Source organism: Gallinula chloropus (genome assembly GCF_964237585.1).
Source record: "Gallinula chloropus genome assembly, chromosome: 2".
NCBI classification, from domain to species: domain Eukaryota; kingdom Metazoa; phylum Chordata; class Aves; order Gruiformes; family Rallidae; genus Gallinula; species Gallinula chloropus.
In genome coordinates, this window is record NC_140086.1 from 10,002,438 (window position 1) to 10,027,994 (window position 25,557).

At 40.8% G+C, this 25,557-nt stretch overlaps 1 protein-coding gene across 1 annotated transcript; it reads left to right on the top strand.

The window, feature by feature from the left end:
• Positions 1-3,338: 3,338 nt before the first annotated feature.
• On the top strand, positions 3,339-23,794 carry HHLA1 (HHLA1 neighbor of OC90; the record flags this gene model as incomplete). The annotated part of the gene is made up of 15 exons (XM_084280251.1): positions 3,339-3,416; positions 6,419-6,527; positions 8,089-8,148; positions 9,255-9,335; positions 9,787-9,870; positions 9,956-10,039; positions 11,368-11,451; positions 11,992-12,048; positions 12,157-12,243; positions 13,164-13,256; positions 14,386-14,583; positions 15,447-15,554; positions 22,936-23,092; positions 23,464-23,546; positions 23,751-23,794. The coding sequence occupies 15 exons, from the start codon at positions 3,339-3,341 to the stop codon at positions 23,792-23,794; spliced, it is 1,407 nt and encodes a 468-aa protein (XP_084136377.1).
• Positions 23,795-25,557: the final 1,763 nt, after the last annotated feature.

The following is a 25,557-nucleotide window of genomic DNA, read 5'->3' on the forward strand; positions in this document are numbered from 1 at the left end:
TCCTGGCTCTACCTGATTTTGTCAGCTCTTACAGAGAGGACTTTCATCCCAGACTTCTTGGTGAGATATTGAGCAACTGGTAATTAAAGCAGTAAAAGTAAGTCTTGTTGAAGAAAAGGTGTTTCCATATTCCTCAGGCTGCAAGCATTTAGTCACAAGTCATGGAATTTTTTCTTTTATCCCACCAGTGACCTCCAGACAGAATTAGATAGTTTTAGATGAAATGACAACCCTCTGGATAATGAAAGGCAGAGTGAAAGAAAAAGAAAAAGGTAAGGTTGTGTATGTGTGTGCACACACGTCTGCAAGCATCGTGTTTACTGACTATAATTCTCTTAAATGTGGCTGCAGTTGCCTTCCAGCTTCCAAAATTCTCAATGAAAACAGGATTGTAGGACAGGCAGAGACACAAGCTAATGAGTGCATAACACAATGACATATGCTCTTCTCGGTTGGAGAAGACCAGGATTGCCCAAAAAATATGACCGAAATGGTAAACCAGAAAAAATCACTTTCTTGTGTCTGACAGGCTGGTGAGTTGCAGTGGTTTCACCCTTGCATTAAGTTTCTTGCTTTGTTTGATAGCAGTATAAAATTGGGGTGATACAATTAAACAAAGGCAAGTCACAACAGGATGACACACCGGTTCTCAGGCAGTATCTACAGTGATAAATTACATAGCACTGGGGAGCCTTGCAACCCAAATGTCCATAGCAGTGGGACTATGGCATTGAAGGGACAATCCCTGACTAGAAGATCCCAACTTTCCTAAGCCAGCTTTGTAAACCGGGGAGAGGCGGGGACTGCTCCCAGCAGACAGTGTGCATCTCATCTGCTGCCTCTTCTTTATCCTTTCACTGTCTCATGAGGGCCAGACTAGTTCTCTGTTGAGGTTTTGTGCAGGTCTTTAAGGCACCTTATAGACTGGTGGTGAATCCTTTTGGGTTGCCTGTCTCTAATTGCTGCAAGGTTTTCAATTAAGTTACACATTGAGGTGATAAAACTCCTGAGCAGATTATTATCTGCTTTTAACAGTGGTGCATCTAAGCTCACTGACTTCAGAGGAATCACTCGAAGTCCAAAGGAGTAAAGGGGAGCAGAATTTCACCTCGTGCTTCCATCATCACTCCCAGCATCACTCATCATCACCAAAACTGCCAAAATGTCATTGTTGTGACCAGATCCTTCACCCTTGCCACTTAACCACAGAGCCAGACAATTCTCTGTTTTAATGGTTATTTTGTTCCTTTTGCTTTTCTACATTTAAGATACATTTCAGTTGTCTTCTCCATTCTCTCCCCAATGGCGCTTGTTTAAATCACTTCTCCAAGGATGGCTAAAACTTTACCACACGGGTTTCCCCAGCCTACCTCTCACCATCAAAGGTGACATTGGCCTAATGGCAGTAAGATGAGCTGTCCCTTTAAAAGGGAAAAAAATTCCTTTCTTCTCTGCAGTTCCACCCTTACTGCCAAAAGGAGCTTCCAGTCCTCACCTGACCTGCCACAGAGCCTTTCCACGGGGGCTTCAACGGGCACTTTGTGTGCTCATGATTGTGTTACCTCCAGTTAGTCCTTCAGGGATTAGGATAACCATTTGTTCACAGGATTTTAAAGCAAGAGTATCAAGTCTGTCTACTCAAAGTCCATCACTAAGTGGTTATTAAGACCTGACAATAAACTCCAGTTTTATATAGGCTCTGAAGACAATCAATCAGCTTTGTCAAGAGAGATCAGGTAAGTTGATATTAAATATTCCGGATCTCGGTTGTTCCACGTGTACTCGAGGAAACAATTTCAACTGTGTTATTAATGTTCAATGGAAATATAGCAAATGAAATGTATTTTTATTAGAAGTATATTTATTGCACTTTATTAAATTCTCATGCAAAGAAATCTGAACTTAAAAAGTTGTTGCAGCAGCCTAATGAAGCGTATGATTGTAACATGGGTGAATTTTCATATTAACATACAACATTTCTTTAGACCTGGTGTATCGTGGTGTGCTTAAAATGAGAGATGACCTTTAGATGTTGGAACTGAATGAAGGTAAGGGAATTACTACTCCAGGACATTCCTTTTTTATTTCTTTCGTCTCTTTACTTCTGTTCTGCTCTGTTTAGCATGAAGACCTGGAAAAACTACTTGATATCTGGTTGCACTCTGTTTGCACAGGAAAAATGAAAACAATTCAAACTTCACGGTTACCTGCCACATTAAATTGAGTTCAAATGAAGCATAGCTAAAAAACATGTTGGTTTAAAATTACTATTAAGCTAGAGTAACAAAGAGATGTTTAATAAGAGGTCTCCACAAGCATATTAAGGTAATCTGAACTGGATTAAAATCTCCAATTTAGCAGTTCAGGGAACTCTGGATCAGCAGTTCTAAGTAAAACGAATTCTAGTGATACTGTTCAGCTTAAAATAAGCTGAGGATGATTATCGTGTCCAGTAGAGGTGAAGGAGAATTTGCAACTAAAGGTTTGACCTGCAGTCTACCTCAGATAATTGTTTGGAAAGAAAATATTCAGTGAGAGTCAGTTTATGGGATGGCTGTGTGGCACCTGTGCCTTTAGTGCCTGTGAATCTCACTACGCTTGGTAATGGAAATTACGAGTGATTCTGAGCTGGAATGCAACAAAGGTTTCATGTTTGCAATCTGGACATGTATTTTAGTCACCAGAGTAGTGTCACTTACTCTGGTAAACAAAGGAGATACAGTTACAGATCAAGACTTGTCCCTGGTAGATAAAAATTAGATATCGGATAACCAGAGTAACGCAAACATGACGTTTATCCTAAGAGTTAAAATTACTAATATTCACATTACTGAGACATAGGATATTTCAGGCACCAGTTCTAGGAATATTTGTCACAGATTACTCTGAAATTTAATTGGACTGCATACATTTTCAGAGAGTTAATGCTGGGATTTTGGGGGGCAGCTAAACCTGATGTTTCAAATTTAAATCATTCTCTACCTCTGGAGGAGTAAGGACAGTCCTTGTTAGAGTGATGCCCTTAGTGCTGACACGTCTCTGCAGTGTCTTTTTACTCACCATGTACTGGCCGAGAGGACACCAGAGTGCTAAATCTGACATCCAGGCATGAATGGAGGAGTTTCCATTCACTTTATACCAACCTTAGTTAATATTTCTTCGCTGGAAATAGAACAGGATGTGGTTTATTGTGATCCATCCTTCCAGGTTATGTTTGCATGTTGTCCCCGTCATTAGATGCTTTCCCTGATCGAGCCTGCAGTGTGTAATCGCACCTCAGTTAAATGTGGGTGTTGTTGCCAGACTCATGCCTGCCCTGAACTCCTGCTGCCAGTCGTATGCAGAGGAAATTGCGTCTGTGCGTTCGCGTGGAGGAGCAGCTCAGCACGGAGAAGAGCAGGGAGCTGAAAGTTCAGGTGAGCAGGAAAGCATCCCTCTGTGTGCACGTGGTGCTTTGTTTCTCACTCTTTTTCAGTTTTGTTTCTGCTTTTTTCTCCTCTTTCTCTCTCTGAAGTTGCTTTGGTAGGGCAGTTCCTTCATATGTCAATCTTCTCACCTCTTCTCTGTCTCCTGGGAACATGTTCTCTCTAGCTCTTGCCTGCTGCACCAAGTCCTCTGCCAGATGATTTTCTGCATCCCGCCACCACGAACAGCTCAGGGACAATTTAAATAAATCAGTAATGAATTTAAGTGCCTTGTAGGCAATTATCTACAGCCTATCAACCCTTTTACTTGTGAACCTCCACAGAATAGCTATGCTTGCACATAAGTCTGTGAAATACACTTCCCAAAGATTTCTGTGTCAGTCCTAGTGTGATTCACTACTGACCCAGGAGAGCCCATGTTCCTCAAAGCATGTGCTGGAAATCACATCTCCCCACTCTGGCATGAGCAACAACCACAGGTGTGTAGGGCCAGACTGAAAGTGGGGCAGAGGATGTCCTCTCCTCTCACCTCCTAGGCCTGAGTCCCTTGTTCACCATGCAGCCCACAGCACCATGGCAGCAGAGACAGTCCAGCCAGGACCAGCCTTACACTGCAGGAATAGTACAGTGGCAGCACTGGTTTTGGCCGTGTTTCAGATTGATGTTCCCTGGGTCATCATGCACAGAGACAGTACTGTCTGTACAGCCTGTGTGCACCTTGCATGCAGGGAACTGGTCATGAGGAATTTGTGCAGGGAGAAGCCTGTGGCACATAGACACTGAATGTTCATCATGAAGCACAACTCATCATAATGTAGATCTGCCAGACCTAAGGAGACAGTCACTTCTTATACCACAGGAATAAAAATTCACAAAGTTCTGTTAAAAAAACCCCTAGGGAATTACTGCACCATTGACCTCAGGCTAACACAATCCAAGTTTCCCCATAACACTCATAACACTTATTTGACTCACTGTAACACTCCTGCTCCACAACATAAACATCTACATAAACATCTTGACATGACTGCCTCATGACAGCCCCAGCTGACCTCAGAGCCTGCTCTGCCCAACAGCCACCTCCACTGTCATCTGTGAAACACCAGTTCTTCAAATTCAACATCACTGTGGGGTGTCTCTCACTAACTCCTCTCCAATAGTCAGTGGAATCAGAGATAACCATGACACAATTTCAGGTCCTGTGATTCTCATGCCAGAAAGACATTCATGGTCTGTAGTCTGGTGGTTGGTCAGATCCCAAATATTGCTGCAAAAAGAGCCAAGCTTAGGATTTTTCATGCTAGACTGGTCCATGGGATGCTGGACTCTGTCCATGCATAATTAGTCCAGCTCACAGAAAGGTGATGGAGTATGAAGTCTGGGGAGTGAGATTTGGCCATGTTTTGCTCTCCACCTCAGCCCCACTCCTGTGCACATGCTGTGCAGAAATCCGGGATGAGTATAGGCTTGGGGTTGAGTAAAAAGGATTAGGCAGATGGACTGAATAGATATGATGAACTACCTAAGAAGCTTCTCAGAGATTTGTTTGAATTAGCAGAGCTGGCACTTAAATGCTTTTGACTCATCAGACAAGCAAACACCGACATTTCAAACGTAGAAATGCCTGGTATCATTTCATCATCGCAAGGAAGAGTCTCTTTAGAACTACTAAGTACAAATTAGCTATTTTCAGTATGTCTTAATTCTCTAGTGAATTAAATATCAGAAAGATTTTAAACATGATAATAGTTTGTTAATCAAACACTATTATCTTCAAGATAATAGTTGCTGCGCACTCTGAGAGGATATGAAAAAAATTTGGGACATTTTTGACATTTTTTTGGCTAATTTTCATACACTCCCTCATTTTCTGACAACTGCAGAGCAATTTTGCATGTTCTAATATTACAAAAACACATGTAGAGAAACAAGGACTTGCCTTGTTTTTTTCTAACCACTTCTACTTAAATCTTGGAACCCCCCGAAGCAGCTCATTGTCTGAAAGGCAGAGCGCTGTTAATCCCTCCCAAGACACAAGGCAAGGCAGCACCAGACAAAGCTTGGTGACAATAATTCATTGTGGAAATACAAGACTAGGGATGACCGGGAAAGCCACATCTCTGCAGTAAAGGAGCTCAAGTGATACCTGGATTGAATTTGAGCATAAATGAATTCTATGTTGTTTCAGCAGAATGGGTTTAGGCGTCTGATCTGTCAGTGTCCTTTGGGCACAGTTATGTAGGTGTCAAAAGTCAAGGGTTACATGTTAAACTCATGGCACACATACATACATGGAAAATACTGATTGTGTGATTTCTGATACTTTACAGTTTTCACTACAAATCTTCTCCCTGAATCCTGAAGACCTAGTATTTCTCTCACTGTCATATCACAACAAGGTCATGAAACACCACCTGGAGTACTGTGTCCAGTTCTGGAGTCCCCAGCATAAGAAGGACATGGAACTGTTGGAATGGGTCCGGAGAAGGGCCAGAGATGGTCAGAGGGATGGAGCACCTCTCCTGTGAAGACAGGCTGAGACAGTTGGGGTTGTTAAGCCTGGAGAAGAGAAGACTCAGGGAATACCTTATAGCAGCCTACCAGTACCTGAGGGGGCCTACAAGGAAGCTGAGGAGGGACTTTTTAGAAGGGTATTTAGTGATAGGATGAGGGGGGGTGGTTTTAAATTAGAAGGGGATAGATTTAAATTGGATATTAGGAAGAAATTCTTCACCACAAGGGTGGTGAGGCACTGGAACAGGTTACCCAGGAAGCTATGGCTGCTCCCTCCCTGAAGGTGTTCAAAGCTGGGTTGGATGGGGCCTTGAGCAGCCTAGTCTAGAGAGAGGTGTCCCTGCCCATGGCAGGGGGCTTAGAACTTGGTAATCTTTAAGGTCCCTTCCAACCCTAACCATTCTATGCTATGATTCTATGACAAAGTCACAGAATACCTCAAATTTTAACATCACTGAAACAGTTTTTCTTTCTCCTAGAGTAAACCAAACTGCTGGAAGTTGGAGTCCATAATGCAGTGGTTCTGCTGGCATATGCAAGCAAAGATCAGCCTGGGATTTCTGTGTCTCTTTCTGGTTTGCAACACAGGTAAATACAATAGTTTGATGCTCCCCAGGGAATAGCCCAAGTGTCTCTTTCCCAATTGCTTCCATAGCCCCATTCCCAGATCTGTGTCTGGTTTGTTTAAACCTGCATAGGCAAAGCTAATGGGCTGGAGCTCCAGAGCTGATGCTCTGCAGCAGAACAGACCAGCTGATGGCAAAAGTCTACTTTTGGCTTGCACACTACGAATCTGCGGTCAGAAGGGTTTATATATAAAGACAGAGAAGAGTTAGAAGAGTTCTTACCACTCAATTGTCAGTCCAAATGTAACTCATACTGAGAGTTGTTAATACACCTGAGTAGCACCGTATGAAGAGTCGCAACTTACAGACCGTGGATTATTCATATGATATTTCTCCTTATGCAGAAAGAGAAAAGGAGAACGGGAAATGTATCTGGGTCTGTGACTTGTGTACGACATAGATATTTGTATGATTAAGGGCAAGCACTCAGGTTTCACCAAATTAGGTACAGACAGATCATTCAGTCACATCTCTTTGGGTGCTTCCAGTCCCACAGATTGTAAAGAATGCTCTCTCTGGTGAGAGCTCTGCATGTTACTTTGTAACACAGAGTAGGACATCACCACAACTGAGGTGAGCCCCACTCACTACCAGCTTCCAGGAGAGGACTTCTTTCTGGGGATCTCAGAAGCTGAAGCTTTAGAGTTTAGCATTTGCTAGCACTAGGAAAACATTCTTCACCAAAAGGGTTATAAATCATTGGAAGAGGCTGCCCAGGGAAGTAGTTGAGTCACCATCCCTGGTGGTATTTAAAAGACACATAGATGTGGCACTTAGGGACATGGTTTAGTGGTCGACTTGGTTGTGTTAGGTTTATGGTTGAACTCAATGATCTCAAGGGTCTTTTCCAATTTAAAGGATTCTATCATTCTATGATTCTGTGGAGCCTTAGGAGTTACTCTTTGGAAGCTCTCAGCTCTCCACTAGTTGTCACAGCTTGTCCTGTGACATCTAAGTCGCTGCTATGCACCTTGTCCTTGTTAGTCACTGAGGGAATCCCAGGCAGCAAGTTCAATCTCCCAAGCCTCTCCTCAGTTCATTCCTCTCACAACACAGCACTTGAGAGCAACAAACTGAATGACTGGTCTGAATAACAAACATGCACACAGCCTGTGAAGGTTTGTCTAGATTTGGCCTTATCATACTATGAACCTTGCAGACAGTGCTGTGTGCAAGCCTAGCACAGACCTCTACAACAGCTTGCTGCCTTACTACACCCCCCCCCTTTTGATTCTTGACTTAAAGGGGGAAGCTCTGATATTTAATCTGGGGTCATATAAGTCAGGTTTTTTTTCCTGGGAGCTAAAGGACCTGGCAAATCCTTTAGGACATCCTTATTCTTAGGCACTTGATCAGCTGCTGTTGTGGGTATTTGCTGACCTACTTTGGAGTGCTAAAGTCCACTGGTTTCTGAGGTGCAATAAATGAGAGCAGCAAAGTAACCCAGGCAGAGAGCTCAACAGAGTGTTGCTTGGTAGCTCAAAAGTGAAAACTTGTTCTCAGTCTCTTTCTTCACTCCACAGCTTCATGCATAAGAAGAGAATATAAGAAAGAGAAGCAAGTGGCTGTGCTGGCTACAGCAGGTAATAAGCAACACGTCAGGAGACGTGTGGGGGTGTTAATGGGAGTGATGTGGTTCTTGACATAGAGTTGGTGTCAGATGGACACTTCTACAGTCTATGAGCCCCAACCCACCACTGCTGCAAGAGCTCCTAAACCCAACACAGAGCTGACTCAGATCCCTGGAAAGTTTAACCTTCATCTTTCCTGGAATCTAAAATATTTTCTCTTTTTCCTTTCTCTCCTTCCCAGCTCTCTATTCCTTTTCATTTTCCTTCTCTTGTGTTCTACCCTGTGGACAACCCCTGCTTCCAGCCCTGAAGTGCAGCTCGGTTTCAAATTGGTTAAATATGATACTGACGTCATCAGAAAATTATATTTCTCCCCAAATTCAATTTTGGTCTCATTTCATCTTTCTGTGCTTCTTTTCCCATCCTGCTGTGTTTTTTCTCTGTCTCTCACACACACACACAGACCTTTCCCCTTGCAGACACACCACACTGCTCTTCTGCATGACTTTGTGAGAGAGAAGCAAAAGAACACTTTGGGAAATTTTCACTTGGAATAAACAACCAACCACAGAAAGGAAACATGTTAAAATAGAGAGTGTGATTCACCTATGATCAATTTATTCTTTCATAGCCAATACACCCATCAGGATAGCTGAAAAAAAAAATAAATCTACATTTTCATCCCCTTTCTGTGTTGCATAGGTGAAGGGGGAACATTTTCTTGGCACTGTCTCCTCTGTTCATCATTTGCAAAGAGGGGCCTGCTGCGATGTTGGCAGTAAATACCAATTGCCCAGTGTGAGGGGCATTAAAAGGTCAGGACTGGCCCTCCCAGCCTGCGCAGGACATACTCAGGGTGGGAGGCAACAGGGACCCCCACCTAAAATTTGGCCTACCATTACATGGCCCGCTTTATCTTGCTATTTTCCAGACTCCTCTCTGCACTCCTGGCATCTTTGCTTTCTCGCCATAGGTTTTTCTGTGCACTCCAATGAATAATCTGATTGGTTTGTTTTTTCCTCTTCTGGAAGACTTTTGCCCTGTAGAAGCAGGGGATTTATGCCCATTTCCCGGCACCCTCATGCACCCAGCTGCTCAGACACCCCCTTCTCTTTCAGAGCTGCCTGCGAAGTCAGTGGATCTGGCTGCTATTAACCTGACGGAGCTGGTGAACGACATGCTGAACACGGCCCTCAGAGGTGATGTGGCAAGGCCAGGCAGGTTGCACAGGCTGTCAGCGAGATAAAAGCCTAATGGTGTTAGCAGGGGAGGCCATAAATGTATAGTATCTGCCTCCAGAATTGATCCTGGGAGTACATTACCCTTATGCATTCATAATGCAGATAGCTGTCTGTGCCAAAGAATTTAGGAATTAGTGTGTTTATATATAGACACAACATAATTACTTCTGGGAGGCCTTTAGAAAGCATTTTCTCATCCAGTGCAGGTTCGAATTAAAGAAAAAAAAAACAACCAAGAAGTAATACAAATGATCCTTCCCTCAGTGGAAATGAGAAAGAATCGAGTCTCAGGCAGCTGTATAGTATCAGCACCTCAGGGGTCATTTAGAAATTAAATGAGCAGAGTCAAAACATTCTGTTCTCACAATTTGTTCCAACCACTAATGGTGTAGGCACGTGTTTTCTGCAGGTACCAAAAAGCTCTTCTCTTTGCTGAGTGTCACGTCTTACAGCTCATTTGCCTTCCACAAAGTGTCAGTCACCATTTATAACAGTGAGTGCCTCAGTACTTTGCTCTGCATGTTCTTTCACACAGCCTGTGCATCCGGATACTGATTTTTCTCTACCTCTCTGTACAGTTTCTAACGTGAAAAATGTTGACCCCAGCAAGTTCCCTATGCGTTACTGCTACTGTTTGAACAATGTGACAAACGACTTGGCAGGTGGGTATGCAAGAGAGGTTGGAAATTGTGTGTGTGCTTCAATTGGAGCTGAAAGCCATAGCCTGAATTCTGCTGACTTCATCCGTATGAATAGCACTGCCATACTGAGGTCAGCAGCCTTTGGCTGCTCCAAGCCTTGGCGGGGACTCGATGAACTCAGACTCAGATGGCTTCATCCAGCTGGCCAGTCTGGGATGGAGACAGCGGTCAAGTGGTTTGCCCAGCAGAAAGACTTCCCTTTCCTACTTGGAATACAAAAATTGAAGGAAAGACAACCTGGCAGTCCGTATATAGGCACTTTCACTCTCCTGAGGTAGCGCACAAGAGATAAGCAAGGGCTTCTCTGCACCAATAGACTTCAATAACTTGAATGAACCCGACAGGAATGAAAACCAAGGTTTAATGTCTTCATAGAGTTGTTTAATTTAGTGTAAAATGCTGTTGGGGAAAACCTTTACCTATAATCCTCATTCACACCCCTGATCTCACAATATTTGATGATCCAGTAGGGATCTGAGCACTCTAATTCTATGTCTGGTCAATGTAAGATATCAAGAGTAGCTCAGCAGCTGGGGACCAGAACCCGTATCTTCTAAGCTGTATGTGATGACTGCACACATGAGCAACAATAGCTTTCATGGCTTTTTCTGGACTCACACATCTCTCAAGCATTATTACCTAATGACCCAGTCTGCCTTGGAAGATAACAGAGAAACTTTAATCTTTCTGCCCCAAATCCAGAATATCTTGACGTTTAGAGCATCTTTCCAAGTGGCAGAGATTGAGTGCCCAATACAGATCTCATGTCTGTCACTCTCTGAGAACACAGCCCTGTTACTTCTAGAACCTGTTACAAAAATGTCATAACACCACCATCACTTACCATTTTTTTTAGCTAACAACATCACCATCTGTGTGTCTGAAGTAGACCTCAGAAGAGACAATCAGATACCTCCTGGAAAGCCCTAAATGGCAGATAGCCAGTTACTGCAGGCAAAGCCTACAGGCTTTGGTTCTCCTAAGTTTAAGCAGACTAAGTAGAGAGTTCTTTCAAATTGTTCTTTTGAACAGATAAATTCTCTTTAAGTTTACTTTTAGACATATAGGTGCTGTTTTGGATATCATCTTTGAAATACACTTCTGCATAAAATTCCAGTGGCTTCCTAAGTCCACTCACATTCAAGAAAACCTTTTAAAATTTAACATATATTAAATATTGTCACATACAAGCATATATCCAAAATATAACATACTTAATGATTTTTAACTTAGCATGGATTATAAAATATGCATTTTCAATTATTAATTTTCTCTGTTTTGTTGCCTAGATTTTACAGCTTTACTTGTTGATATTATTGGGAACTCCACCAGTTACCTCACAGAAATTTTCAAATCCACTTCTATTCTCTCAGGTTTGCATTGCATTACAACATTTATCATTGTCTTATTTGTCTGATTTACTTCTGACATGGAAGCAAACATGGAAATCAGCATGCTTTTCCTTGCAAAGCATGGACTGTAGTTATAAACAAAGTCTCCTTAGAGAATAAGGCACATATCTAATGTGTGTGTGTGTATGTATATAGAATATAGAGACAAGCATGTTTCAATGAGCAACTGTATTTTCTTTGAAAGTCTGGTAAATGATTATTAAACACAGGTATTCGAGGAATTATGATTCCCAAAGAATAATGATAGGCTATATTGTCTGAAGAATTATTTATTTCACTGTAAAAATGCTTGTAATTTATAATTTTAGTTAGATAGGAACTGGGAATATTAGCATTTGTATTACGTGCTGGTTCAAGGTTTTAGTCAAATTTCAGATCAAAAGGAAAATATTTGGCCAGATGTAGTAACTACATACCAGTTAGTGTTTTCAACTGTTTAAGATAATATCAGATAATGAAAACTGGTAACGATGACCTGTTCTACATTGTTTTGCCTTTCAGTGCGCCAGAGCAATGACTCAGATTGTATCTTCATCTGTGTGATGACAGGGCAGACAGGTAGAGGTTAAAACCACTCTGCCCCAAAAATTTTGCCCTATTTATTCTCAGTGATGACTTATACTAGAAACAAGTCTTCCTTGATATTTGCAAGCATTTCTATTGCAGGGAGAAACCTGTCTGACTTTTGGGAAGTGCTGGATAAGTCTCCTGTTATTAATTACACATTTTCCAGTAACACATCTTCTGACCCAGGTAAGTACATCCTGGGGAATAAAGGGAAGTGACAACAATAATGAAAACCAAGCAGAGGTAGCACTGCAATGAATACTCAATTTTCATAATGTAAAAATATTATTTTAAAATGTTATTTTGTATTTTCATTATTATAATTGTGCATTTATACATTGTATTTTAAACCATCTGCTTATTAAATAGTCTGATATTTTATGTTATTGTAAGTGAAACATAATATTTATATTCTGCATTTAAGTAAAATGTACACAGTTTTAAATTACCATCCATGAGGAGGAATTGGAGGAATGAACAAAACCTGCTGGAATGGGAGTTCTTACAGAATTCAGCACTGGACGGTGGAGGTTCCCTGATAGTCTGAATCTAAACAAGTATCTCCTTAAGCTCTCAGCAGAAATGATCTCCTACCTTTACATGAGTTACCTTCAGAAAGGAGTTGAATATATGTGGAACAGGCTGCCCAGGGAGGTGGTTGAGTCACCATCCCTAGATGTGTTTTAAAAAAAAGGTAGATGAGGTATTTAGGGGTATAGCTTAGCATAGGATAGGAACGGTTGGACTCGATGATCTTAAAGGTCTTTTCCAACCTTGTCATTCTGTGATTCAGCCACTGTGCTGCCTGGCTCCTCCATCCAAAACTGCTTTGCAAGGCTGATCTGCATTTCAGATGCTCATCTCTCATTGCCCAAGACTATTCCTTGTTTTCAGTGTTTGATTAAAAAAGGCAGACCGTAACAAGTTCACCCATGCTGAAAGCTGTAGGATGTTTCAGTCCTTAAAAAAATAAAAAAGTAAAAAAAGACACTTTGATTTAAAAAGACAACAGCTGTTTCTTTTATACCAGAACCTGATTTTCCTTTTAGTCATACAATATGTGATGGATGGTGAGCGTGCTAACCCTTTCTTCTCGTGCCTCAAAGATCTAGATTCGGTTTTTTCAAGTTTCGTGAAATTACAGGAAGACCCAAACAAAACAGTGGATTCATCAGCAGAACACGTGTGGACATTTAAAAGTGAGCAAATTTTGCCCGACCTATATTTGTATTCCTCTTGATTAACATCTCGGTAAGTGATCATGTAGGCTTGCTGCACAGGACTCTGAAGTTCAACTACAAGTACAGAGTAAGATAAAGCTCTATTCTAAATAAGCAGATCAGGTCAGTGATACACTGAATAGCTGGGAATTAGAAAAAATATTGGAAAAAGCCCCCTCCCCTTTATTTTTTGGCCATTTATTAGAAAAAGACATTTACTAAGGAGGCAAAGAAATTTTTTTTTCAAAAAAGCCACATTATTTTTTTAAACCAAAAAAGATCCAATTGTTTCCCCTCCTTTCATATTGGAAATTTTTCTTTTTTTTTCCTCTATCTTTGACTATATATGACATTCAGTTGTGAGTACCTAAACATTTCATATGCTTCAGTGCGCTTAGCTTTGCCTCAGGGCTACAACGTAGAGTAAGTTCTAGTCTGCCTCATTTTAAAAGCAGAAAAGCAAGTCTTCATACTTGCTTCTTCATAGTGGGAGCAAAAAGAAATTCAGAATTTTACTTCATACCACCTCATCACTGCAGCTGCACCCGTCTGCAACAAAATATCTGTATTTTCCCTGGACAGTCTGCTGTCTTTTTATAAGGTCTTTTATTTTTCTTAACCACCAACCAATCTTTGTTATCTCTTCCAGCCCTGACCAACACTCCTACCAAAAAATGTCATCAGTTCCCAAATTCCAGTATCTGCCCTCCAGTACCTGCCTTCTCCCTTAACACAGACAAGAGCTTTCATCTCTTTCCTTTGTAGTGAAGCAGTTGGGAAATAGAAAATAATTTATGGGAAGGAAAAAACCCCACAGCACTTGACAGGAATATTTCAGTTTCCTTTTTTATGAAAAATGGCACATTAAAATGTTCTCAGTTAAAATTTAAAATATTATTGGCACTCCCCATGTTTCCATATTTAAATGAAAAGGAGAGGTGGCCGCTCACCTGCCAGGGGAAGCACTCAAGGAGTTGATTGGATTTTCTGTGTGTATTTTAGATATTATTGTTCCCTGTGTGTTACACTCACTGATGTCCTAGGGTGCCAGCATCCACAGTGTGTTGCTGGTGCCATCCCTCTGTCTCTGTCTCTCCTGTTTCTCCAGATACCAGCGACCCTGTTGCCCAGAAAGAGGAGGAAAACCCAACTACGAGGTTCCCACCATGGCCAAAACCAGTTGGGGCAAAAGGATCTGGGTTTCCATCACCACATGTGGATGCTTCCAGACCACGTGGGACAGCTGGACCTCCTCTGACTTCTGGAGAGAGCTCATCCCCATCACCACCTCTGCAGCCCATCACCAGTAAGTATGGCGAGGAGGAATCGCCTTTGGGTTTGGCCAAAAGCTGAAACAAAGCCTCTGAGATCGGGGCGACCCTTAGGAAGACCCACTGTTGGTCCCTAGTGAGTCAATTTTTTTTTTAATTGTAGAAGTGATAAAATCAGTTACAGGGTCCATTTGTAGTTTCATTTGGGGGAAAATTGGGCCTTGCTCCTCACAGACACCTCTACGCCCAGGTCTTCGCTCACATTTTTTTGCTCCAAAACCAGCAAGCAGACTTGTAAAAAGGCAATATATAGTTTCTTCTCTAAGTCTGCACTAAACATAACTTCTTTAAATCCTGCCTTTCCATAAACCATGGATTTTTCAAGATCTAGCAAAGTATCATGGAATCATGGAACAGAATATTTGAGTTGGAAGGGACCCATACAGATCATCAAGTCCAACTCTGGGCTCCACACAGGGCCAGACAATTCAGAGCATGAAGTACAGCTTTTGTCCTTCCTTTTTCATCTTGACATTTCTATATGCCACTGGAAGTATGGTGTGAGGGACTCTGGCTGTTGAGCTGTCCCACATATAGCAGTTCACAAAAGACAGATAAATCACAAATATCCTGAATGACACGAAGCGTGTGCCTTTCTGTTCCCATAGCTGACACGTACACATTTTGGATGCAGACAGTGTTGCCTCAGGAGACCAGCAAACTGATGCAAACAGAGCCAGGTGAGACTGATCCAGGATATGACAAAGTGTGTCAGTTGGCGCATTTATGAAATAGAAAATAATATATATATAGATAGGTGACTGTAAGTCTTTATTAGTGGTCTGTGTGGTTTTTCTCTTGTTATTCTTCTAATCAACTTTCCTTTTTTTCTGTTAAGATGTCCAGACAACTAATATTCTTTTCCACCCTTCAGATTTACCTCCCTCAGTACTGCCTGTGCCACCCTACAGGCCTGGTGTGACACTGAAACTTTACTCAGCTACCAGTAAGTAGTTTCACTCATGCAGCAAAAATAGCAGTATGTTTGAAAGTTTATTGCTATGCAAATTTTCCCATGCAGAAATAACATGCATGTTTAATTTATGTTATATACTATGTACATAAAACACCAAAAATATATAAGGAGCTGCTTATGTACTTGTTGTGAATTGTGCACAATTAATTGCACATTCAACACATAAATTTTACTATGATGATGATGAGATTATTGTATGTACTCTGTGTGTCAACTTGTACATGGGTTTGTTGTTGAAGAATCTTAAAATTTATTTATTCCAAAAGAAAGTATAATGCTTGAATTCTCCCTATTGTTACAAATTAAATTACTAAGTCAATCTGTGCCACATGACATCTCCAGAATTGCCCAGAATTTACAATTCTGCAAACCTCTTAAACTAAAAAATGTCGTTGTCAACTAGATTCCCAAGAAAGCTCAGTTCTTCCAGTTTAGCATCAAAATAGTTAGAATTTAAGAGCTCAGTACGATAACCATATGATGATGTACCACTCCACTTTTAAGTATTATATACTCATGTTGGCAATAAAATTATATCTACATATAGGTATTTAGGAAGAGGTTATATGATTTGAAAAACTGGATCTGATTCAATACCAGGAAGGGAGTCTGAACTTTGGGAGTCCAACATCCACTTTGGATGGTGAGCTTGTGTATGTCTAAAGCCAGGCTCCCTACTCCCAAATCTGCAAAGCAGGAGCAGAACTCATGGGAATAAATCTCAGCTGCAAAATCTAGTCTTGGGTACTGTAGAAAGCTAATTCAACTATAGGTACCAGCACCATGGACACCTAAAACTAGGTAAAATGCATTCCATCCTGTTGACATCTTTAGCACCCTTGGAGTCCTTCCAGTCTGGTGTCCTTGCTTCCAGTGGCACACTGGAAACCAAGCCACCTGGCCAGCTGGGAAGCAGGCAAGGTGTAGCTGAAGTGGCATGTATGTCACAGTTCGTGATTTTTATGCTCCCCATTAACCTGATAGTCAAGGAAGGAAATTTGAGGGAAATTTTGGTGTGGTGTAGAAGTTCCAGTATTAAAACTAATGTGGAAAGTGCATCAGTATTATTATCATTTCATATTACTGTTTTATTTGGAGGGAAAATCTAGACTGCCTGCACTGGGATCCAGACAAAATCTAGGTGCCCATAGAACAGATTGTGACTGTGATTATCTGCTGTTCAGTGCAGCATAATCTTTTCAGGGAGAGAAGAGAAATGTGGTAGCTACCACTGAGGTTGGTGTGAAAACTCCCGTAGCTGGGGCAACGCCTAAGCTCGGCTCAAGAAAGGAAGAAATGGTGCCCACTTTTCCAGAATAAGAAGGTGGCTTGGTTCCAAGGTTTCCTGGCATTAGGACTACATCCAGCCATTTTGACTGCTTAGATCTGTGATGGAGCTATGAGCTCATGGGAAGCTCTGCCAAGAGGCTGTCTTTATTCCGCCCGTTGAAGTTGACTCTGCTGCTATCACAAATTAGTGGGAACAGAGCATTGCTGGGTGGTGAGGACTGACAGAAGGAGTTTTGGAAATATGTCCATCAACTGCCTGTGTTTCTATGTGGTGACTAAATGAAGCATGGACCTTGGGTAGTGCAAAGATTACATATTGGACTAAATTTCAGGGGTCTTCCGTATCATCTGGACTTGATATTATGGCTAAGACCAGAAGAGTCCAAAGAATTAAAACGCCAGTCAGATAATGCTTTTTAAAAGGTCTGTTTTCACATATAGGAAATAGAACAAAAGATGTTGATAATATGAGCAAAGGCCTGAAAATTGTGAAGGATAGGTGAGGAGAGCAAAGAGAAATAAAAATGCTCATTATATGGTTTGTGATGGACAAGAAGGAAAATGCACCGTTGTGGTACTGTCAAAGGAAATCATGGGTGTTTCATATGAATTCCTAATTAATCTAATGAAGAGGAGAATGCTGCTGATAGCCTGTCAGGGAAAGTGAAAAACCCAGCATCACCAGCAGGTTTTACACAAAGGCAAAGTGCAGCCTCTTGGTCCTTCTCACTGGCGTCTCACTGGCTCCATACAGGCAACCCACAGCTCTTCAGTCTAGGATTACTTGGAGGCTTAAACTTCTGGCCTAGATCCCCATGTAATGTCACCATTTCTAGTATTCACTTCTCTCATCTCATTGCTGAATTCCAAACACCTTAACTTGTCTGTAAAGGATTTTTATTTTTATTTTTTGAGGGGTAAACATATTTAGAAACGTAGTATTGTCTTGGCTGGAAGGGCCCCTTTAGATCATCATGTCCAACCATCACACTAGCCTGCCATCCACTACTAAATCATGTGCCTGAGCAAATCATCTAACCCTCTTTTAAATACCTGCAGGGATGAAGACTCCACCACTTCCCAGTCCATTGGAATGGCCGCCCAATCCAATGACTAACAACCCTCTCTGGGAAGAAGTTTTGAGTCAGAGAGAGAGATTCTTTCATAGATTTTCAATTTCTCCATCACTGGGGGTAATCACGTGTAGATGAGCAGTAGTCTCTTCCAGTTTTGGTGTCATTTTCCTTTTTTTTCTTGCTTTTCCTATAGTTGCCTATTGCAGCAATCCATGACCAGTGTCCTGTGCTGTTACTTTTTGTAGCTTTTGCTGATTATGACTGGGGTTTTTTTTTCACGGTTCAAAGTCCTGTTCTGGTGGCTGAATTTCTCAGCTTGTGAGTTTTTTTAACTTAAGCTTTTGAGAAAATGTGACTGAGTGGGACTTCAGAAGTAAATAATATTAACAAAGTTAAAAATACTGACTATGAGAGACAAAGTTTGACAACACCATCAAGTGATCTTATAAAGTTCTGGAGAAAGGCAATGTCAGGGAAAAGTGGGGGAAGCTGCTGCCTGGGTGGCCTGAGAGCACTGCATTGAAAAGCTGTCTACTGAGAAATGTTTCCAGAAAGAAGACTCACTGGTGCTGAGCCAAGAAGCAGTTCTTGATGTCAGAGGCTTTTTGAACCATGGAGATAGGAAGCCAAACATCCTTTTTAAATCTTTCTCTCATTTTACTTCTGTTTAAAGAGATCAAAACACCAGAGTCTTCACCTTACCTGCCATGACATACGTTGGTAGCACGAAGAAAAAGAGCCAATGTCATTATCACATGAAGACAGTTTGACTTCTTGACATACTTGATGGTGTGAAGAGATGAATTTAATATGAACTAGGTCTTTCTGACTTGACTGGAAATAGAGGAATATGCTACGGTAATTCTCATCCATCGAAAATTCTACACAAAACCAAAGCTGTCTGGGTGACTTGTTTGCTTTAGTTGAGTTTGACTTGAGCTTTAAAGAGTGGCTAGGTAACTGGAAGTTCCTGGAGTGACTGGACTTGTGGTATGCACAGTCCAGAGTTTGTTCATGTACCAGTTGTTGCCTGGTGGGCAGCACAATAGACCCTGGGGAACCTAAGGCTTGGAACCAGGATGTTTTGAAAAGGCTGGCAAACATGGGTTTCAATGATATCAGGGAATGGTGAATCACTAAATGCTTCTCTCTCAGAAACCATGATGATAGAACCTGTCTACCTGCACATAACAACCATGCATCTGGAGAAATAAATCCAACAGTGGGATTGCAAAGCAATGAAGGGCATACACAGTATTCTGAAGACTGAGACATTATTCCAAGAAGTCATATCTTAAATCACAAAAGTGGATGCCAACTGATAAAAATTGGCATGTGTGCATATTAGAGTGTGTAGGGAGGGATAGTGTAAGTCTGTTTTTTTCAGAGTAGCCTTAACATTTTTTTCTCAGTGCCAGAGAGATGTAACATTGAGTTAATAATGGAAAACTCTCTTTTGCAGCAAGGATTGATCACCTATCTGCCTGCTATAGTAATGTGGTAATTTAAAATAGAGAAGAGCAAAGATCTGTATTGCAAGCTGTGGTTCCTATGTTTTCTGGCCCCTTTTGACTAACTTGATATCTTAGGAAAGAAAATTCTTAGAAGAGAGGGCTCTGAAATAACTTATGACTTTTAATTCTTGTCTTAATTTCACCCTAAATCTGTAGGAACTTACAAATTGAATACAAAAATACGTTTCACAGTAGAAATTTATTACAGGAGAGATATAAAGCATTACTATGAAGCACTGAAAATTTGAATTTCAACAATATGATGTATAATATTCAATCCAAACAAAATTAAATACATTAACTGTCAGAGAATTTCAGTATTAAGTAAATGTAGTGTTATGTAAATGCAGCATTAATTTAAAACCGATTGTCAAAAATGAAAACCAAAGCAATTTATTTAACTTTTAGGTTTTTAATTTGACTTCTCTTTCCCACACAGATGAACCCAAATTGAAATTGCAGTCACTCAATTCACATTCAGATAAAGATGAATTTCTGCCAGCAAAGCAAATAGTTTGAGTAAAGCATTTAACACCTGCTAGGCAGGAAAGCGAGTACCCCCTTCAATGAACACTAAGATTCATTGGAGAGTGGCCTTTACTTATTCACATCAACAGTGACATTACTTTCCATGGACAAGTTATATTAAAACCTCATTGCCTTATGCTCTGATCACAGAATCACAAAACGTTGGGAGGTGGAAGGGACCTCGAAAGATCATCTAGTCCAACCCCCCTAGCCAGAGCAGCATCACCTAGACTAAATCACACAGGAAATGATGTTCATACATTAAGAATGTTTATTCAAGCAAGAAATATCATTTTTAAGGTGGAAAAAAATCAAGGTGTGTCAAGTGTTATCAAATAAAGCAAGCCTAATGATTTTTATACAAAGCTAAGAGTAAGAGAATCGGGGCTCCCTCTTGCCCATCCCTGGCTCACTAATTTGTGTGCCTCTGACACATAACCATTTTTCAGAGGGGTCTGTCAGTTTGGGAGCTGCAGGCACCTGCCCATTACTCCTCCAGGGCTCCTGCTACCTTGGGCAAGTGCTGGCAGATGAGAAATAGTTTCATAGCGATCCCTTTCAGGTTGGCAGAGCCTTTATTTTTCTCCTGCCCGTGAATGCCATTTTATATTAAACTTCTTGTCAGCACCAGACAACTCAAGCTTATTTCAACAGAACTTCATTAGTCCAAATTTGACCCCTGTAACCTCTCCTATCACATAACATAAGATGGCCCAAAGCTGTAAAGCGCATGAGACATGTGAACCTGGAAATGCAATTACACTGTCTAAGGGGATTATACTCTGTGGGTGAGGCACTTTATCCATGCACGGCCACAGCAAGCTGCTAGTTACAGAGATGGAAAAACTCATTGACAGTCACACTGCAGTCACCTGCGCTCTGCAAGTTTGGGCTTTTCCATCCCAATGGGTGCGTGTAAGTGGGACACCCACATCATGCAAAATGTTCCCTCTCACGGCTTGGTTCTGTATTCTGTGACTCTACAATCCCTCGTTATCTTTTTAGAGCTTGGCCATTGTGTTTGCAGGGGTTTTCTTAGTTTTTCTTAGTGGTTCCCTTTGGAAGGGATGTTGTATGCAGGGGACAGCAGGATGTCTGTGCATACAGATCCCCAGGGTCAGATATGATGCTTTGCAGGTCAGACAGCTTCGCTACAGCAACCCAAAGCATGCCCTCACACACAGCATCTCCTCTTCAAAGCACAGTTACTAAATCTGCAAAATAGAGGTGGTTACACACCTGTTTTAGCCATCAGTAGCTTTTTAGCATATTGCATATATTGTATTTGGGTTTTTTTCTAGCAAGTCCTTTGATTCTGACCCATCCTAACAACTTTTATCTAAGATGCAAGATGTTGTGTGACAGGTAATGATTTAGAGAAGACAAGACTATAGCAAATGTTAAGTTTTTCTCTTAATACAATGAAGAAAAGCCCTGAAAATGTGAAAATAGGTTCAATTTTGCTTTACTTTTTCTCAGTTTCCCCCATTTTCACCTTGCCTTATTCTCTCTTTCCTGTAACAGAAAGACAGTCTGAAGAGAGATTTTATTCTGGCACTGAAAAAGCACATAGCAATTTAGGATTTTGTTATAAGCTGCCATCACCTATTCTGTAGTACAGCTTTTTCTGAAGGCTGGCACAGCTGTGTTTGCTGGCAGGATGAAATGTTTGGTGTGCAAATGTTTATCTCTTGCTGCTGACTGCTGAAGCTTTGATGAATAAACCAGATATTTCCCTTTTAGTTGGCTGGAGAGAGGAGAAGAGGGAGTCCATCCCTGCATTTTAAAGTTAAAATATTATAATGATGGTCACTTGAAGGAAGAAACACTGATTAATCAGCTGACTCATGGCAAATAAACAGCAAAATGGAGACATTATTCCCACCTTCTTCTCAGTACAGGCAAAAATTGACCTTTTCTTCTCCATTGCTTATAAGTCTAAATGAAACCTGTTCATAGAATCATAGTATGCATAAGTTGGAAGGGACCTTTAAAGGTCTTCTAGTTCAACCACCCTGCGGTAAGCAGGGACATCTTAACTAGATTAGGTTGCTCAGAGACCCATCAAACCTGACCTTGAATATCTCTGGGGATGGGGCCTCCACTACCTCTCTGGGCAACCTGTGCCAGTGATCTACCACCCTCATAGTGAAGAGCTTTTTCCTAATATCCAACCTAAATCTCCCCTTTTCTAGTTTAAAACCATTACCCCTCATCCTACAGCTATATGCCCTCATGGACAGTTCTTCCACAGCTTTCTTATAGGAACCAGAACATCTTTACTCTTCCCTAAAACTTGGGCTGAAATTAGATAATTATTAAAGCAAGGCAGGGAAAAGTGACAGACAGAGAGATGGACAGAGAGAAAGACAAAACCTCCACATGAATAACGTTTATTTTGTTAATGAGTCTAAAAGCAGTGATGGAGAGAGCAGTGAGAGTCTGTTTATTAGTTCAGTCATATTTATTCCAGTATTCAGGTTTAGAAGGTGGGTGTGAGGAATCATGCAAAACTGAAAGTGATTTTTTAAACAAAGTAGCATATGCATATAGAAAATATCAAATGCAGTAAGTGCACAGCACTGTTCTTTGTCTTGCTGTTTTGCACCGTGGAACACTGATGCTTCACTTGCAACTGAACGTCCACCTACACAGGTGACAGCGACTACATTACATCTTTAGAGTTGTTCCTTACTTTTGTGATAAATAAAAGTGATGTTGTTTTAAGCAGCTAACCAGTAATGATAAATAATAATAGTAAATTGAGCAGAATATTTGAGCTTTCACTCAAGCAACTGCTGGGCTGTGTGGGGTTTTCTTTTCAATTATCTGTCTCTCTCAGAATTGATTTTAAGGTATCTCCGTGAGCTTATTAATCTGCACATTTCAAGACATTTAATGGGACATGTATTCAAACTAGTTCAGAGCTGTATTTTTTTCCAGGGTGTCCACAAGCAATCCTCAAAGAGTCCCGTGTGACCTCGCCTCCTGTCACTCTTGTAGTGCAAAAGATCAATCCCTGTGTGATGGAGCTGTGTAGGTTTTTCCAGCTATGCCTCTGCGTTGGCCAGAGACGATACTCCAGAAAGGAAGCCATGAGGTAAAACCTGGCATGAGGTTTCTCTCTCTCTCTCTCTCTCTCTCCCCCTCTCCCTCTCTGCTTAAAATACTCCATCAGGCTTTTTTCAACTGTCAATTTTCTATCACTAATGTTTATTTTTGAGAGTCTGTGGCTACTGGCTGAGACCCAAATGGGTCCCTAGTGCACCAATCAATACCTGATCTGTCTTCTAGTATTCAAACTAAGTGAATAAAGCCCAGCTGACTTTTTTCAAATATCTAATGACATCATTTTGAGGTCAGAATCCCTATTTTTATTTCTGTATTCAGTATTAGCAGTGTGATATGCATTCCACTGTGCTTATGAAAGATAACAAGCTACTATTCTCCTAACATTTACTACATCTTTAGGTACTGTGTTGAATACTATTCCTGGTTCTTAAAAAATGCAAGTTATATCTGTGAAAGAGCCAAAAGAGTTGCTTACTCTCACAGTAAGTATATTTTCTCTTTATACATTCATATACCTTATTATGAAGGTATAACAAAAAAAGTTTTAAATATCCACAGAGTATTGGCTGTTTTATCTGACAAAGATTTTTTTCCAAGGGATTAAAAAAATACTTTATCTTAATTTAGTGTTTTAATACTTTTATTTTAAAACCTCTTCTGATGAAAGTTTTCTTGTGTTCTTCCAGCATTAAAACAAAAATGCCTTAAAAACATCTGTACGTCTGTCTAGAGCACTGAGGAATTTTGCTGCAGACTGGAAGAATGGTGGCAGTTTCAGTTGTCTCTTTGGTTTCTCAGTGTAAAATCGGGATGCAACATGCTATTTGCAAATATTTGTAACAAGTCAATATTAACCACATGTTGACCTAGAAATGTATCTTTCTCTAAGGCATTGTAAAAAGCAATGTGTAAAAACAGATGTGTTTTATACAATAAAAACATTGAAAGGCTTTTAAAAATTGTATTTTATAGAAGATATTTATATGGTTTGCCACTGAATGCAAATAGTTTATTCTAGTTTTATTTACAATTAAGTAACCAAAATTGAACAAATACAAAATAATTTAAAAGCAATCTGAAATACTGCAGACAAGGATTTGTCCTGGTGTTAAATGCATACAGATTATCCAATATTCCAAATCAAGAGTCTCCATTATTTCAGCGATTCATCTAGTGCAGAGCTCTGCCAAGGAAATATTCACACCTCTTGTACTCTCACTCCTTGATATTTATGCGTGAGCTCACCAAGATTCAGCTCCTCCCTCATATGCACCTCTGGTGAATTGAAAGGCAGTTCTAAAAAAGGGAAAGAATAATCAAACAAATTGCACAATCCTGTATTTTGCTACGCTGCAGCAAAGGGGTGATACTGTCCACATCAGGACATTAACATTTAAAAAAATAAAAGATAATTCACACGACAAGTGGTGCACATCAACATTTCACTGAAGAAACACGTGTTCAGAGTAATATAAAGCCAAAGAGAAAGGTGGCACCGTAAGGGATGCTGCTCCCAGGGAGCAGGGCGCCGCAGCAGCCCTCTTCCAAAATACATTTGACTCTTGTGCCCAATAGCATGATGGAAGCATTTCCGTCAGATCACATATTGGAGCAGCACCAATTAGAGTTGATATTGAAGGTGAGGGCAGTGGAGGAAATAGGAATGTTGATGCAGTAAATTCTAAGTCAGCAATATTAATACGGCCATGGTACTGTAATGCTGTGGAGAGATCTCGCTCGGCAGCACTTCTCACTCAAGGCAGGACCAGTTCTGTTGTGAAGAGCTGGGTGATTTACACCTTTGTGCAAATGTTCCTTTTAAATCTCACAAAAAATCCTGGAGACATGGTTTAAAACAAATAAATCTACGCTGTTTCTTGCTTTTTTTTTTCGTTAGGTTTTCTGAGAAGTCAGGAAGAAAAACATGAAAACAGAAATATAAGGGGAGAAAAAAAATTATTTCTGGAGTTATGTATTCTTGAATAAAAAGACAGGACCAAAACAAAATTATTTTTTGAAAATACTTCCCTTCTAAAAGATTACTTCATTGTTACTTTGATAAATTGAATCAGCTCTGATTTGCAGAATCACAGACTGGTTTGGGTTAAAAATAACCTCAGAGATCATCTACTTGCACCCCTGCTGCCATGGGCAGGGACAACCTCCACTAGACCATGTTGCCTGAAGCCCCATCCAACCTGGCCTTGAACACTGCCAGGAAGGGGACAGCCACAGCTTCTCTGGGTATCCTGTTTCAGGGCCTGCCCACCATCACAGTGAAGAATTTCTTATTGTTATATAACCTAAATCTACTGTCTTTTAATTTAACCCCATTGCCCCTTGTCATATCACTCCATGCCCTCGAAATCAGTCCCTCTCCATCTTTCCTGTAGCTCTTCCAGGTACTGGAAGGCCGCTTTAAGGTCTCCCCAGACCCTTCTCCTCTCCAGGCCAAACAAGGCCAAATCTTTCAGCCTATCCTCATAAGAAAAA